General features: G+C 40.9%; 1 protein-coding gene and 1 long non-coding RNA gene across 3 annotated transcripts; one reads left to right on the plus strand and one right to left on the minus strand.

Moving 5' to 3' along the window:
- Nucleotides 1-2859: 2859 nt before the first annotated feature.
- Nucleotides 2860-7779, minus strand: LOC111243917 (uncharacterized). Its single transcript, XR_002670660.2, has 4 exons — nucleotides 7087-7779; nucleotides 5894-6045; nucleotides 3639-3838; nucleotides 2860-3244 (listed from the first exon to the last, which is right to left on the minus strand). It is a non-coding gene; the product is annotated as an uncharacterized LOC111243917 (long non-coding RNA).
- A 938-nt stretch (nucleotides 7780-8717) lies between these two features.
- On the plus strand, nucleotides 8718-12755 carry LOC111243916 (uncharacterized). 2 transcript variants are annotated; one of them, XM_086981572.1, is made up of 2 exons: nucleotides 8718-8959; nucleotides 10705-12755. In XM_086981572.1, the coding sequence occupies exons 1-2, from the start codon at nucleotides 8909-8911 to the stop codon at nucleotides 11143-11145; spliced, it is 492 nt and encodes a 163-aa protein (XP_086837698.1). In that variant the 5' UTR covers nucleotides 8718-8908; the 3' UTR covers nucleotides 11146-12755. The 2 variants fall into 2 exon arrangements, with proteins under 2 accessions (XP_086837698.1, XP_022645989.1); XM_022790254.2 differs by lacking the exon at nucleotides 8718-8959 and adding an exon at nucleotides 8966-9284.
- Nucleotides 12756-16964: the final 4209 nt, after the last annotated feature.

Raw genomic sequence — 16964 nt, forward strand, 5'->3', positions numbered from 1 at the left:
CGAATGCTAGCCAACAAAGTTTCTAGAGAACGGGCTAGCTTTTTAGTTAGTTTTTTTCTTCCATATAATATAAAACATGTTTATTAGAGCCGCATGTTGGACGTTTTACCCTCATCTCATGTAAGAAGAAAGAAGCCGATTCTAGTTGTTAACCTCGAGCTTTTACACCAGCTGTGAGTTCGACCTCCTATTGATTGGTGGCAGACCCATCCAAACGGACATGATATACTATTGTACGATACTGGACTTTTACAATTGTTGGACTACATTTATGTGAGACTTCTCATACGAAGATCTTCCACCCGCGATATAGGAGCGCGATCCAGAAAATGAACAGCAACCTGAGAGTTATCGCAACCCTCTATTAACGATTCAACAAAAAAAGATTCGTTTAGGCCCCTGCCTCCCACTGATAACCTTACATACTGTGTATAAAAGTGCCAACTTGATATTGACTAGTAGCAGCATGAGTCTTCCTCCTTTAATAATTATACTATTCTAATTAATGAAATATCTTATTTTTGTCGGTCCCAGACACAATAATAATCTCTGAGTGACGCTATATTTAGTTATGCAGATCTCTTTTTGGGGAGCCCTACGCCCACTCGAGGATCATTTTGCGTCACGGCGGTCGAAACAATTCCTCGCAATAGTCTCGCTGATCGTTAAGTGCTTCTGATAATGTATTTATATCTTACAATCCATATATCCTCATTCCATCATCTTGACCTAGCTACAAAAAAAAACCAGCAATCATTTGTTGACATCGACCGAGTGCAGTGTGCCCTAGGTTCGATAGAAAAATATGAGGAAAGAAAAGTCTGTTTATGCCAATCTAGTGCCCCGGGGCTCGCCCCACACACAGATCGTATTTTAGTAGTAATAATAATTGAAAACAATTCAGTAGATGTCGTATCTCCAGAGCAATTACTGGTACAGCCATTGAAGTTGAATCGAGCCGCAAATCGGTGTTAATAAGTTAAGATCTATATACGTATATATAGTGTTTGTTCAGTATTTCGCGTAATAGGCTAACCGTTGCTATGACGCAAGTAGCTATTATCGTCACAGTAGGGACGCAGGCGTTTCGTGAATACGTGTAACTCGTGTATACGGTATGTTTAAAACGAATATCACAGAGAGCTTGATGATTAGAGATATGTTGGTGTTTAGGATTTCGGAAAATTATTATCATCATTTATAAATCTCTAAATGTATAAATAAGCGGCCTATCCAAGTCAGCAATGTCCGATCCAGCTCCGTACTTTCATTAGATACGTATTCTCCACAACCAGTTTATATATCTGTTCATTATGTTTTGTCTAAGAGCCTTGCAGTACCGGTGTGGTCAGCATGCGCCGACGTCAAGAGTGCCTCGTGTTTTCTGTATGAGCCGTCGCTTCAAAAGGTCGCTTAAAAATATGGTCTGTACCTAGGTCCGTGCCTCTCCAGTCTATTACATTGGACACGTTACGACACTAATCGCCGTGTCACCATGTTCGTGGCCATATACAGTGACCACCGTCGTCGCTGGGGAAAACACCTGACATCATATGGAGATAAGAAACCCTTGGAACTATAATAGCTGCATACTCTGCTCGGTTGCCCCTTGCCACCTGCCTGACGCGTATACAGGCCGAATTTTCAAAAAAAAAAAGTAGACGCATTGTCCTAGCAGTAGTGGACACTACGATAAGCTGACTGACACAATCCCTGAAGATCGGTCTAGCTTGCTATATGTGACCTGCGCTTCCATTTGTGTTACTTATATATTATTATTAATTATAACTACTATTATTATGAAGCTGAAGGGGTTCAAATAGTGGTGCGACATGGAATGATGGGGCTGAAGCTTCAATTAAACCATTCCGAAGCTTAGCAGTCTTTGACAAAGGTAGGATAGAAAAAAGAATTAGGGGCAGCCATATCCGCAATGGGAGGATTACGTCTGCTCTACACGGAGAACAGTCACGTTTGGCACGAAGCAACGGTTACGTATGGAAAATGGTGTGAAACAACTTCGTTGCCACGCAGTAAAGAGGGGCAGGGAATATAGGTTCAGCACCAGTGCCGAGTGCAGGATGTCAATCCAATTGCGGTAGTTTCAAAATGTACGCTGACAAAAAAGAGAACTACAGTTATCTTCGATGTCCTCGGCCGCGCAAGAAGCGACAGAGGTGTTGCTTATATGCTGTCTAGCGTTCTGCTCGAAGTAGAATTTTGTCGCTTGCTATTATTGTTATAGCTATTATCGGAAAATTTAATATGTATTTGTCGGGTTTTACTAAGAGCCTCTAGCTTAGCCTGGTCTGTGGCAAGAGAAGGGCGAAAAAGGTTCAAGACTTCAAACAAATTTACATCCAACAAGTGCAAAAGAAAACCTGCAAAAAATTATGGCCCTCACTGGTTCACTCAAAAATAGTTACTCCCACTAAACGCTTAGCTAGGATATATAGATAAACACGTTCATCCGGGGTTCAGCTATAGGAAGTGCTACGCGTGTTTAGTGTATTCTCACTATAGCTAGAGTCGGCACTTTCGAAAATTCCATTCATTTTTTAGAAAAGTTAGAAAAATCTGTTACATATCAAAATACTCGTGTGCCAATAATCGTAGCTATTTTTTGTTTTTTTTTCTTATTTTTATTTTGCCTTATGCAATTCCGTTTGTCACAGTATAAGAACTGATTTTGAATATTCTATAAATACAACGTGTAATAGGAGTCAGCTGAGTTTCCCGTAGTCATCAAGATGGCTTAAGAAACTTTTAGGTTTTTTGAAAAAATGTGACTATCTTTTTGTCAGAACGAACAATTTACCTCTTTTACATGGGGAAAAACGCAACAAATAGGCAAGCAGAATAAGCACGTGAAATAGATTTATTAATCAACTAAAATTCTAGATACAGATAAATCAGTATGGTTCGATAAAGCCCCGTAAATAACACTTACACTTTTTCCAACAGCAGAGTGAAGTATGAACATTGGGATGTACCTGGGAGCAGGCTTCAGTTTCTCTACTTATTTTTGCGTCTTCATGTATTCCCCCATTGAAATACAAATGAATTCAAGCTGTTTTTTCGCATACGACAACTACCTCAATCGAGTCTATTCACCATTAATTTTTTCGTAAATGGGCATTGTACATGGAGTCGTTCCTTAACCCATCTTGTAGCACTGTTCATACTACGAGCTTAAAGATCTGCAACTTGGGTTTGATTACTTTGCACTGCTCCGTTAAAATGACTGCAATGAAAAAAAATTCCAATTACGGTAACTCATAGAAGCTTATCATACTATCTGATTCTGTGATAGGTCATCAGTATAATAACTAGACAATTATAGGCCTTAGGTTTAGCAAAACCGTATTCGACTTGACTTTGACTTACAATTATCTTTCTCATAATCAGTTAATTACCTACACGTTTTAACAAATTCAGGCTGATTACATATGAACGGAGACACCAACAAAATATATGGGGTGTTAAGGAGAAATTAGTGTTTTATACTTCCCATGCACAACTTATAAAAACCGCACAAAATTTTTCAAATTGGATTAACAATATATCGTAAACCTGCCCGACAAAAGTGTTGCCACCTATCGTTTGGCCATTGAAGTCAGCTCTGAAATCTTGCTTACCGCTTCAACATCTGTCCACTAACACAGGCACACAGTCAAAGAGTATCCGTCACATGAACTTCAACCTAGGACGTTTGACGAGTGTCAAACTGTTGAAAAGTAACTTTCTGACGGTTAATGACCGTTCTTTGAACCTGAGTCTGCTCCATATGAACAGCGCGCCTTTTCCCATTAGTTGTCATCCAAAACATCGCGTTTATCTGAGAAAAATTAAAAATAGAAATACAAAAGTAATTTCTATCTGTTAATGTTTACTATTTCATTTACCGAAATCAGTATCTTCGACACTGTTGACTTAAGAATTTGCGTCCGTACTAGCTTGTAATAGAGTCGTAGCAATGGCCGGGTGTCACATCACATTTTAAACAGAGATAAAACTTCTGAGTAATTTTAACTGAACTTATGGAAGTCTAAGCTGCACATGCGTTTAAGCATTTCTAAGGCAAGGCCAATATTTTTGTCTCGTTGAACCACATAAAACCCTATGGCCTGTTTAATTTTTCGAGTTTTACATCCGGTGTCGCTGTTAGGCACCTACTAAATGGCTGGCTGCCAGCACGAAACGAAGCATGTCCGTACTCAAATTTAGGCCTAGGCCAAGACGTGTTTTTAAGATTACCATGCAAACACGTTACCCACTAAACGGTCACGGGGACAATGGTATTATTAACCTGATCTACTCTATGGAAAATCGGCAAAACATCTAGGCGTGGAAAGACCCGGTGAAAAATGCTGCTTGTTCAAAATAGCATCACATCAAATACGGTTATACTACACTCGCATGCTGTCTCCTGTCGTTATAGAATCCTGAAGCTAATTTAACTTCTAGTCCTAATCTCAGTCCATCTGAGCTTTATTGAACCACTCGTTACTTCCATAATTAGTTTTCCTCTTTGTGTTATCGATCTCGAGCGAAAATCGTTTAACTAAGACATCTAATCTTCTGCAATGAAACACGATTATTTTATTAACAAAAAATCGAAATTCGGGTTTCGTTAGAGTTGTTATGGCGTATGGAGTGGTAGTAACGCATAATCCATGTAACGACTGACGGCCAGACCGGGTCGGCGCAGGAAAATGGTGGATCAGGCAAACAGTCAGATTATATGTACGGAATACAGAATAGCGTATTGCTTGTTAGACAAACCTGATCTTTACTGTACCTCTAGTATTGGAATTCCAAATGAAGTATGGGAGAAGGTGATTACACTGCGTGCATGAAAATAGTTATGGAAAGCTAGCAAAAAGGCGACAGGGCGACGTTTCAGCGTCAATCATCACAGCTATCCGCCACCGCTTACGCCGGCTAACATAACTTAACTTACTTAGGATAGGTTTATACCTGAAATTTATTTGAAGTAGACCTTCTAAAATAAGTACCTGGAAGCAGTACCAAACGTAAAACTCGGAACTTACTTTACTTATCTGCAGAAATCATAGCAATTCAAACACGTAGAGCAGCTTTGGAATTGTTTTTTTTACTCAGAATGTTGCTCCGTTAGCAGGATAGATTGGAATGATATAAACGGGTGTGGGCTGTGAGTGTCTGCCTTAGCGACATGACTTTTTTCAAAAACATAACTAGAATCGCTTTCGAACTAGTCCGGTCGTCCCTGTGCTGTATATTTTATAGAAGTTCTGCCCCTGAAATTTTACCTATAGTTTCTTTGATTTTTAGTAAACTTCTACAAATAGTTCTAATCTCTATTTGAGCAAGTTACTTTAGCGACTCAGCCACAGGTTGCCCATCACGAATGTTTGCCCGTATGTATAGGTGCCTATGAAATACAATCTCTAGCATTGTTATTAACAAAACCAAGTTTACTCTCCTACGTGAGAAATAAACCGATTTCTAGTCTCTGTTAATTCCTCAAGTGAAAGTCGACAGCGCTGTAAATAACAACTGCTTTTCGAAGAACGTAGAGGATTTCATTGCAGATTAGGACAAGTATGCGAAATCGTACGATAGCAGCGAAATTGTCGTTGTCTACGTAATGTGTGATTGACCCAATTTAGATACGTTGGTCCTGCATTGGTAGGCATTACACAACGTCACAGAACCGTCAAAACTACATCTTATTACAATACACTGGATCACCGAGTCACCATGCACATAATACTACTACTGGCAATTACGAACGGCCGCACTATTCTGCTTTGTTAAATTTTCCGATAAAGGCCGATCTGTTTTGTTTAACACAAAAATTGATCACCCTTAAGAGTAACGACTTTCTTGCAGTTATTAAGCCACGTACCAACAACTGATAACAGTACAGAACTATATCGAAGGAAAAATGGTTGGTCCACTTTTGCCTATTGTAGTATCACCCGTGTCGCATAACCCGAAAAGCCGATCGGTCCCAGTTGTTCCTTGTCGCCTTTGGTTTTATCACGTCGATTGTAATCTCTGAAATAAATGACCATGCCAAATACTGGTGACTAATCGGAAAGGCTGGATTGCAACAACTCTATCTTCAGCGTATCGCGCAATGGTTGCCGTGGTACGGCGTAAATGATAAAAATAGTCTAAGATGTCAACTAATATACAAATCAATTGATAAATGATACACCGGATGGTGTCAGACGTTTGCTTCCATTAAATTGATTACGTTGGACAGCAAAAAACAAGAACGACGTAATGTTCTCTGGATTATGTAGTATAGAATATAATACATTTTCAACAAAGGTACTGCAATTATTACATATATGCGTAATCCGATAAGCTGAAGGCAAATTGCCGTTGCAATGATTCTAAGGCGTTCATGTCGAAATAGGTTTTTATACAATCCTTATGTAACTAGAAACCCTATTTCTTTCAGTTCTTCTATTCTGTAGAATGTACTAATCTACCGAAATGCCAATGGACAGCACGAGGTTTCTTTCGAAACAGCGTAATAAAGTCAGTGGCAAAGAATTGTTTTGTGTTTTATTAAATAAAGGCCAACGATAATCTTTCTGTTAATTACATGCAACAGTGGCATGTAACGTTATGCCGAATCAGATTGGACCTGCGTTCTGAGTAAGCCTCAAACTTCTGAACTTCGAAGTTCAGCAAAACATGCGCAACATTTAGCGAAAACACGAGAATAAGTTATCGGAGTGCCGCCTTTTCCTCTTTTTACGCGACACAATTTTAAGCAACGCCAACGTCGACGCGCGCACAACGAATGTCTCTTATTCGGTTTAAGCCTACGAGCAAGTATAAAATGGTGTCTAAATATATAGGTCCAAAAAGGGTTCTCTCTTTCATATGCGTTATGATACTCGACAGTATCGCTCATAGATTTGAAACGGATGCGTTTTTAGGTTAACCCACACCTATAGCAAATGAAACAGTTGCTATTGCTAGATATCCTGAGAAAATCTCAGTTGCATTAATAAGCCATGGCTCCATACACAATGGCACCAAGGTGCAAGTGCACTATGGTGCAAGTGCGTATTTTCTAACCTGTGCCAGTGTTAGAAATGACACGAAGAGCATATGCAGGCGTCGATCAGTAAAGCGTGTCGTAAAGTCACAGCATGAGTAGGGTTGTCAATAGATGCGCATTGGTTTGTAGCTGAGGAACAATAACTGCTACGTAATGGCCAGTGAGGAAATGGCTGTTGAAGATAATTGCATAGTCTCCATATGCATTTAACATGTGCGTTTTCCTATAGCTGATTATTGTTGTGCAACCTATACATTATTTATAATAGTAATAATAACAGCTGTGATATAACCGCTATCATCAAAATCGATACTGGTGTTCGTAGCAGCTGTTTTGCGAGCTCGTTCTGCATCTAGTGTCATTACGCACTTGTCTAGCCCGCCAAAACAGCCGCCGATGTTCATAGCGGTCTTGTTTTAACACTATCCAACGTTCAAAATGCCGCTATATCGAAAATATCTGATAGATAAATTCATCGATTGCCGATTCCGCCGTCGTGTGCCACCTCGGGGTGGGTATCTATACCGTCACTCTGGCCAAAAAACTATTCGACGTCGATCGCTAGTACAATTTGTACACTCGAATAGCCGTGAGGTAGTCACGATAGCAGCGTTTATCACTGTACCTACCGCCAGCACATCATACGGAGGATCTGCTCTGGTTCGCTGCAGTAACTCCTATCCTATCTTCAGTAACTCGGTATGGCTCTGAGCGACGTTCGCGGCGCTCAAAAGTGGCAGATCAATAGATGATAACGTCATCCGACTGGATCAGCCACGATCGTTTGTCGTAGGCACTACCGGGTTCTTGTTTGCGGTCATCGCTAGACTGCCATTGTCTTCAGCACAGTTTGTGTTAACAAAAGCTCCCATTGATCTGTAGTTGCGGTCGTTTGTCTCATGAAGAGTGGTTATTACTCGACGGTAACGCCCGTTAAGACAGATTGCCGACCGGACCATTTCGCTGCTAGATCCATCACGGGAGTAATTACCATTATGCTATGGAGGGCTCAAACGATTGACTACCGCATATCTGTGTATCAGTAGTGGTAGAAGTTATCCACCCGTATCTACCACCGTTTGTGATCGTGGTTCATGGCTAACTACTTTGCCGTATGGCCGTTTTGTCTTGCTGTTATCGTCTTTGTCATTGTTGTTGTTATTATTGTTGTCTTGTTGTGATGATGAGGTCTTGATTAGCAGCTCCGTGATGCGATCATTGTGTTCGTTTGATAACGTTTCCCAAGGTCAGTCTAATAAAAACCCCTGCCTCCTGACGATAGCAACAGCAGCAGAAGTAACGTGCAATGCGCGTCTCTGCGTACAGGGCATCCGGACAGTTTTTCAAATGTTTACGACGACGGCCACAGCTGCTGCTCTAGCAGCAAACCAGACTTGCCCACCGGATGGCGGGCAAGTCTGTTAACGCTATCATTAACATTATTGGATCATTAACGGCGGTGCATAAAATTGACTTGACACGTCCACGACCAATATTGCAATAGTAGCAGATAGGCTGGCATGGCGTCACTTTGGCAACGCGCCGCCGTATTGCACGTTTTCGCTTACCATTTAACTAATCCACATCTCTGGTCGCCGCATTGACTTTGACGGACTTTCGTTTGCCAATGATGGTCGCAGATACAAGTTAGGGTGGACTTCGGCTACCTAACACCCGTAGTATCACGCTTAAGCCAAAGTCTATTCATAGCCGCGGGATAGTATCCCCGTGGCTATCCGCCTGTGCCAGGTGGTTGAACGACACAGTGAAACGTCGCAACAGCAGCAGCAGCAGCAAAATGCCGACAACGCCGTTAGCGCACGCAGTTAACGTTCTAAAATGCCCCGAATCACAACGCTGCTGCTCCTGTTGCCGCTGCAATATGTTATAGTAAGTTTCGAACGCTGCGCCCGACCGGCATCCAAACCGCCCCCTCTGGCTTCCACACCCCCTACCCCAAAAACGGCTGTGACGCTTGTGGTACGCGACGAAGGCAAGGGCCACTGGGCCAACAACACTGAATGGACGTTGGGTAGCGGACCCAGCGTCAGGAACATGCCGCGGTTATTGTTTAAAAGCCAGCTTCACGTTGGTGACGGCCAGAAGACGCCTCATCGTAGTGGCGATACTACAGGCACCAGTTTAACATCTGCTGATTTAGAAAGTACTCTTAACCGGCGGAGCACGTGTGCAAAGGAAAATGCATGTTATGAAGGTGTGTCAATTGAGATTAGAGGTGTTCACTGAAAGTTACATCGATTGAAATTGTTAGACATATTAGCTTTGGTTTATTTTTGGATAGTGCGGGACTGCGTGAAGTCGAAGAACAAAAGTGAAGAATATCGAACGCGATTGCTAAGTGTAGTACTTTGTTGTAAAGCGTTGGGCAGTGCCGTGTTGATGTTAGCAGTTGCGTGAAGCTAATACCTAGCGGGTGATCCTTTATGCAAGGTTTCATCCACTATGGGATGGGTCGTTCCCAGAGCCCGATTGTGTTGTGTTGTTCCATGGATACGAAAGCGAAGATCAGTGCATCGGATTTGTCACACATTATCAATTGATTTAGTTATTCAAAAAGCGAACAAAAAACAACGCAGCTAATATGTATTGTATATTTGAACCTTGTCTATTCAATGTTTTCGATGGCTAGTTAGCAATGGAGTAAAGACAAGCAGATATTACCGCAGACAACTACAGTACGATGAATTATTAGAATTATCTTGTATGTACAAAACAACAGGACTTTATAGCCGCTAAATCATAAGTGAGGTTACATTGGCAGGCAGATTACTTATCAACATAATGCCATAAGCGCCGTAGTGGATTTTTAGGCGGAAATTTACTTTTATTCACTTCACTTAAAACTAGCCTGGCTCTTTGTCTGACAAGACCGAAACAGGGAAGCTTATTTAATAGACAAACAGTATTTTTTTTGACAAATACTCCGCACTGAGCTGCGTTTGTGTCCGTTGGTCGAACCTCGACCCAGCCATCAACGTAATTATTAGCTGCCGAGCAACTGACCGCCCAATAATGTTTACTATCGTTATAATGAAACACAATTGGCCTGTCCTTCTGCTGTACCTGCCCTTCCAAGTAATAGACAGAAGCCTCAAACCGGAACAATAGTGAATCTCAGTGTTCCCAATGGAAAAAAAACTGCCGTACAAAATGGTGTTTGCTGAATGTGAAAAATGTTTCTTTTGTGCAGAAGCATTGATCTCCCGATGTACCCTCTTCGTACCATTGAACTAACAATGAGTCTAACTCAATGCCAGCTCATGCAATTTCCTACGGCAGATCGAAGTTGATAACTATTAATAGGAGTAACTTAGAGAACTGTACTACGTGTAAAAATTCTATGGACTGCTTCTCTAGCTCGGTTCTGCTCGCCTTTGCTCCACTCTCGTTTGAACCACTGCCTTTGATAAGGAATAGATCTGAATTTTAAATCAATTAATAATTGTATAGCTACTCATATCCACAATAATTTTTTAGTATTTACGCTTCATATACTGCAATGATACCTCTATCGCCGTCGTTTTGCTACCAGCTAAACTAGCTCTCTCCTTTCGTTCCTTTTTCTGTCTTCCTCTGTCTCTTTTTTTTGTACCTTTTTATTTATCCCATTTCAGACCACACTGACCATAGCTTTCGCGGCTTGCGCTGTCCTCTCGGTTAATGGTCTCGGCACGAAGTCGGCCGTAAGGGCCGGAGCCGCCATTGCAGCTATAGGAGCCGGGGCTCTCTCGCAGATCGCTCCTGCGGTTGTAGCCGCCGGTCTGTGGGCTCCACCTCAGCATGGTCACCACGAACAACATGGCGAACACGGATGGGAGAGTCATGGCCATGGAGAAGGCGGCAGAAGTTACGGTCATGGCCACCATGGCAAACCAAGTCACGGTATCGGACACGGTCACGGACATGGGTACAATGAGTTTGGCTGGGCTAGCCTGCCTTCTCCCGTTGTTAACGTGGGTCCGCTGCTCCGTCACGTTGCTTTGCCGCCCATCCACGAGCTTTTGCCCCGCGTCAACGTCGCTCTTCCCCGAGCCCACGGACTTCACGGATGGTAGACAGGGTAAAAAAAGATGATGATCGACTGATAGTGATCAGGCGGCGGAGTGATGAACTTGGTGACGAGGTGATGAAATCGATAATGATTGTGTTGGCAGAAGCTGACGTAGAGGTGGTAACACGTTTGCTAAAGTAACTGGAAATTCTTCTTATAGATATACCTTATAGATATGGGATCGGAGTCAAAGTAACTGAGGGGTTAAACCCTACAAATAAGTTCGGCTAGCAAAGATTACACATTTCGGACGGAGTATGGTTTCTTCAGGTAGATGCAGCAATTTCTATATGATGTGTCATATACGTACATCAACAAGGGATTTCCGCGTTGAGCGTTTCCGTCGACGTTGTTAGCATCTGCTAAGGAGGGACCGTGATGTGTTCCAAAAGTTTTTTCAATACTAATTTGTATTCGGCGATCGAAAAGGCGAGGGTCCTTCTGGAAAGGATCTAGATAGGTCTACCGCAGAAATGTCGGTTTTGCGGGATATAGTCAAGTAATATCTATATATACTTAGAGAGAGACGGAGGAAGAGAGGGAAAGAGAAAGCCAAATGTATATACTTTACGAATTTCGGATATCTATTAGTGCGCTGACATTTAATTTTTTTTATTTACATGGTCCGGTCACTTCCGATGCTAACATTTGACGTTATAATCAATAGGAAATCATACAAGTCAGCATTTCGTAGCTCTTTTGCGATAACAATAATTGTAATAGTAGGAACCATGAGAACTGAGAATGCGACCTGCGCACTGCATCTCGATTGAACTGAACCTTCAAGTAGACCCAGATCCAATCGATACCATACATGTTCCTGGTATATTTTTGCGCATGTGCCACATACCTGGGCCGTGACGTCCTGACGTTTCATATGCGCTAAATTTTTCAACTGGTGCCAATGTTGCTATGACTTTAATTGACTTGATAAATATTCGTCTCGAGTTTAACCTCGTTAAAAAATGTGTCTGTTATTTAAGTGTTTATAAGCACAAAAAGCAAGTAAAACTTAAATGGCTATGTCACACCAGTGCCCAATGGAACTGCGGGAAAGAATTCGCTGTCATGACGCATCCGGCAGAAACTCAACTGGGTTACGCGTTCTCAAGCACATACAAAGCAACGCTCTTATTGAGCGATTTGATTGAAAGGCCATGGCCAATCAAAGATCACCTCAAACCTTTGATGTCTAATATAAAGTAATCATCATCCGAATTGTATGTGAATTATCGCGTGCCTGTGTGTATGCATGTAATGTAGTGTGTGGTCGGTCCAATGCTATATTCGCCGAGCCTGTTATCTTATCGTGCTGTATGCGTTTTGCCGGTCTGTGTATGCAGACAAACGTAATTGTCTGAGCTGTTGGGCACTTGTTGTGCCCACCAGCGCCTCCTCAGTGTTGTTAGACGCACCATTATATATATATATATATATATACATATATATATATATCCCATATACCTAAGAGCAAATCGATGCCGTACAAAGACAACAAACAAGAACAACTCATATATGGTGCCGCTTACCATCCGTGGACGACTGGCGGCCAAGCTGTACATACAATATATAACAAATAATAAATGTCTACGTTACGTTATTAATGTACTACAATGATGGCTTCTTCTAATCGTAGCTAGACTATTTATGTCGATCAACTAACTAGGTGATACACATAGCAGTTAAACATTTCGCTGTGATAAATTATCTTCATTTAGACTTTAGCTTGGTTTTACTGCTAACTTCAATTGATTTAACAAAAATAATAAATAGACACTAGTATTGATAATCTGTTCAATGTTCAATCTGCATTGCTGCAAGCAAAATTCGAAACTTCAATTTTGAGGGCTAAGGTAACTTGGATTCGTGATTCGTTTGAAATGCCCGTGTATAACAAGAGCGTCAATTAGCATCGGCGTCATATTATGCTGACTTTGAGCGGATCTATTAAGGAAAAATCTTGAACGTCACTTTTTTCAATTGTATTGAAAGAGTTGGACTTGTAAATGGTCAGACTGTGATACAAATGCTAGTTTAGGTATGTAGGAAAGTATAGTTATCTATAATTTCAATGCGAATGGGTTTTTGTGTCAATAGGGCCTCACTGGCTGGTAACTTATGTTCGGAACGTCGTCCGCGCAATTACCCGTTGATTCTTATTCAAGGCGTTTCAAAAAGCTTCCATGGAATTAATTATAACAAGCGAAAACGCACAATTTACTGTTAATGTAACGGCGGATTTGTTCTGCGTGTATATCTATATTTGTTTATGGAATTCGTCAGAGTCACGTGGCGGAAGTTTTAAGCGGGCTCAGATATAGACTTGTTTAGATGCCTCGTCAAATCAGTCTATAATTTATATAATGTCCGCTTAAAAAGGGTATCAAATCGTAGTTCACAAAACAAATGGAGCATGAAAATAAATGAAATACCTGCAGCTTTTCAACCAAATTATGCGTTCTATGGTTCATATTTGCTTTAAAGTCTCCCCTAGATACTATACCTAATAGCATAAGTTTGACTGGTTTAAATATACAAAAAAACAATATTTTTTCCAGAATTATTCATATAAATATTGACTTATTATCATTAACCTGTGACATCTATTGATCAATTTATTTATTTATACCTGGATATTGTAACCCAAAGGGAGAGGCACACCCGAAGCAAAAGGGTCATGGATGCTACTATATATCTATTGAACACAAAAGCATTAATAGAAATACGTGTTTTTTACACCCGCAACTTCTGTATGATGTGAAAAATAACTTAGTATACGAATATTCTATATCACGATTATTACTAAATTGTGCAGCCATGTCTGACGAGTTTCATTCGGTCATGGCACAAAATTAAAAAACGTGCAAAAAAAAATCTCTTAACTACCTATTGACACTAAGTAAAGATGTGCTTAGTGGCTTCCTTTATTTTACACTCAAAACAGTTGTCCACTGAAAGCTACATCCACGCAGTTACATTCAGTCAATTTTCGAAGTCTGTTACAACTAGATTCAACCTCTAGTGGCAAAATTAAGTTTTTCAGGTCCTGTATTCTTTGTATAGCTCCGAGAACGACCAAGCGAAAATGCCCAACAGCATGTTATTAAGACATACAACAAGCTCGAAAGAGTAATGCCGCCCAAAAAACATGTGACCCATTATAGAATTTTCTGGAACTTACTTATAGGATTCATTATTACTCTCGACCATATCTTATTAGCTAACATACATCTACTTCCAACAAGTTTTTCGTAATTCCGCTTGCAAGTCTGGTGCGGTGTCATTAGGCTGTTTCCGTCAGAAATTTAACGACGCTTTGACTAAAAGCTTGCTTTGACTAAGCTGAAGATGGATGCAGATCCATACGATTCCATCTGGAGTTGGTTATATAAGATTATGTACTGAGATTGGTTATGTACTAGCGTTAGAAATCAGCCTCGATGGGAGTTACTTGCTTGTCCTCTGTAATAGGTTGGTAGATTGACTGAAGATGAAACTGTACTTCACAACCTAGTCAATGTTGTTTAGTCCGGCATTGCCCTATGCATACAAAGGTCGCTTTTCGTTCTCACTGCAGCTTGTAATTTGCGTATTGAATTGTTGATTAGTTATACGTGCATCGCATAATCTGTTCTGTTATTCTGTTTCGTTAATCCATATTACCATGGTTTGTCGACCACTATTATCGCAGCAATGGTGATTCCACCTCCATCCCATATGCTTATTTAGTGCACATGGATACTTATTAAAAGAAATTGCTTTCTCGAAGTCTATCCTGACCTGACGTTTATCCTGAGTGCCTGGGTATATTGTCCTCATTCACAGAAATCGTTTAGCGGCGCCGATACCAACATACTGCTATAGGATGCGTCCTATTGGGTCGAAGGTTATAATATATTATAGGTTAACCGTTCTCCTGTTTTGGCTCGGAGTTACCATTGCTAAAGGTGGAATATTTGTCGATGAGTTCAGTCAGCAGAATGTCTGGCTAATCCCTCAAATATATCGGGTCAATCAAAGCGTTACACGTAGGCATTAAGTTCGACATGGACACGTCTAGCCTGGAGAGAATTCTAGTAGACTCAAAGTTTTCGATATCCTACCTACTCTAAAACGTTTTGAAATAAGCAGTCCCTTTGTGTATAATATCTAGCTAAGTGCTAGTAAGTCTTCGTGTGAGCAAAGGACGATGGTCCTCCAAATGCACTAGCGAGGGCGGTCTATCTTACTGAATTCAGTTCGATAACAAGATTCTCGTGCAGCTAGTTAGCTGGCTTGTTGTAATCTATTTCAATATCTAAAAAGAGTTTGATATGACTGAACCATTCTTTAACAAGTTCTATGTAGCAGCTGTTTTCTATGATGACTACATACCAACTGAACATTTCCGACCTTTTATAGATTCTTTAAAACTTTAGGTTAGGCTGCTTCCAAAACGTGACTACAGCTAGTACTGCCGTAATGAGTTCGATGCCCTCGGCACGAACAACGCAGAGCAGTCCGTTCCATATTTTCGGAAGCCGCTAACTTCTTATTGAGTAAATATATTGAGCAATAAAATTCGCACAGGGACCTGTAACTACAGAAAGTCGTTCATGGAGCACTTTTTGGTGATGGGCCGCAAGATGCAGTTGATTAGCCGGAGAGCGTGTTTGAATAGCTGCCCAATATACTGGCTCCAGAATGCAAAAGAGAGCACACCAAACGCAGCTGTGTTGAGAAGTCCGTTCATAAGTTTATGAAGTTACCTTAAGGCGCGAATCACTTCATTGTATTTCATTATTTTGAGTACATTTTATGAACGTATAGAATTCTTAAACGAGGACCCCGTCGATTTGCGGCTTGAAACGCTTTTTGTACCCAGGGGAGATACTCACCACCTGTTTTCTATACTTTCATATCGCTAATAGACAAAATGAAGAGGCTCGGAATACTGCGGGGTTCAACGCCACAGAATGAAGCCAGGTGGCGACCCACCGAGCAAACGCTTTTCCTGCTAACCGGAAACAATCTGAGTCTCTGTTCTAGAGCCAGAACACGAATCCAACCATCTTATAATTTTTCTGCTACACTATTTCGCAACAGGTAGAAAGAACAGAAAAAATTTATAAAATCAATTTTCATTCACTGTAAGATGTGGCTATTAGAATGTAAGTCAATATAAGCTGCATCCCTACTCACAATTATGCTTAATGGTTTCGTTATCGTGACGTGTCTGATTGTGCTAGATTGACCTCAAGCGTTGGAAAACACGAAGACTGAACGCGGATTTTCAACGCGGATTTCATGAGGCGGGGATTCAATGCTGAAACCGTCTACCCGTGCCTCCGACGGCGCAAATCAGACCGTCGTTGTGTTTAGATTTCTATATATTGGTTAATATCAACAAATTAAATGGCATTTTCTCACTTCACAGGCCATTATTAGGAATTAATGCAGTCAATCGGGGCACCTATAACACTGGTTACTACAGGACTTGCCGCTCGTAAAGCAATAGCTATTAATTTGGTCATCTATTCTGTCTGTGTAATTACATTAGGTCCCTTTACCTGTTACTTGCTCGAAACACCGTTGGACGGTATCTAGGCTTTCTACGTAGACACCAAAATTTTTTTTCGAGCTTGAAAAAAATCGCCAAAATAAATGTATCTCAACAGCCATCTTTAAAATACAATAGAGCCTAGTTAATTTAAAAATCTAGCTGCCAGTGATGGAATGGAATTTCTATAAGTGTTGTGTGGTCCAGCTCTGAAGACCCTGTGCGCTTGTAATCGCGAACGTCTCTAATTATATTTCACAAGCATCTATCATCTACTGCTGCCA

This window comes from Varroa destructor, unplaced genomic scaffold (genome assembly GCF_002443255.2).
Source record: "Varroa destructor unplaced genomic scaffold, Vdes_3.0 BEIS01000002.1, whole genome shotgun sequence".
In the NCBI taxonomy this organism is placed as follows: domain Eukaryota; kingdom Metazoa; phylum Arthropoda; class Arachnida; order Mesostigmata; family Varroidae; genus Varroa; species Varroa destructor.

What these genes read in the sequence shown, in the direction of transcription:
- LOC111243916 (XM_086981572.1), top strand. Translation starts at nt 8,909, where the DNA reads ATGCCCCGAATCACAACGCTGCTGCTCCTGTTGCCGCTGCAATATGTT. An exon ending in TGCCGCTGCAATATGTTATA is followed by an intron (nt 8,960 to 10,704) that starts GTAAGTTTCGAA and finishes ATCCCATTTCAG; the next exon opens with ACCACACTGACCATAGCTTT.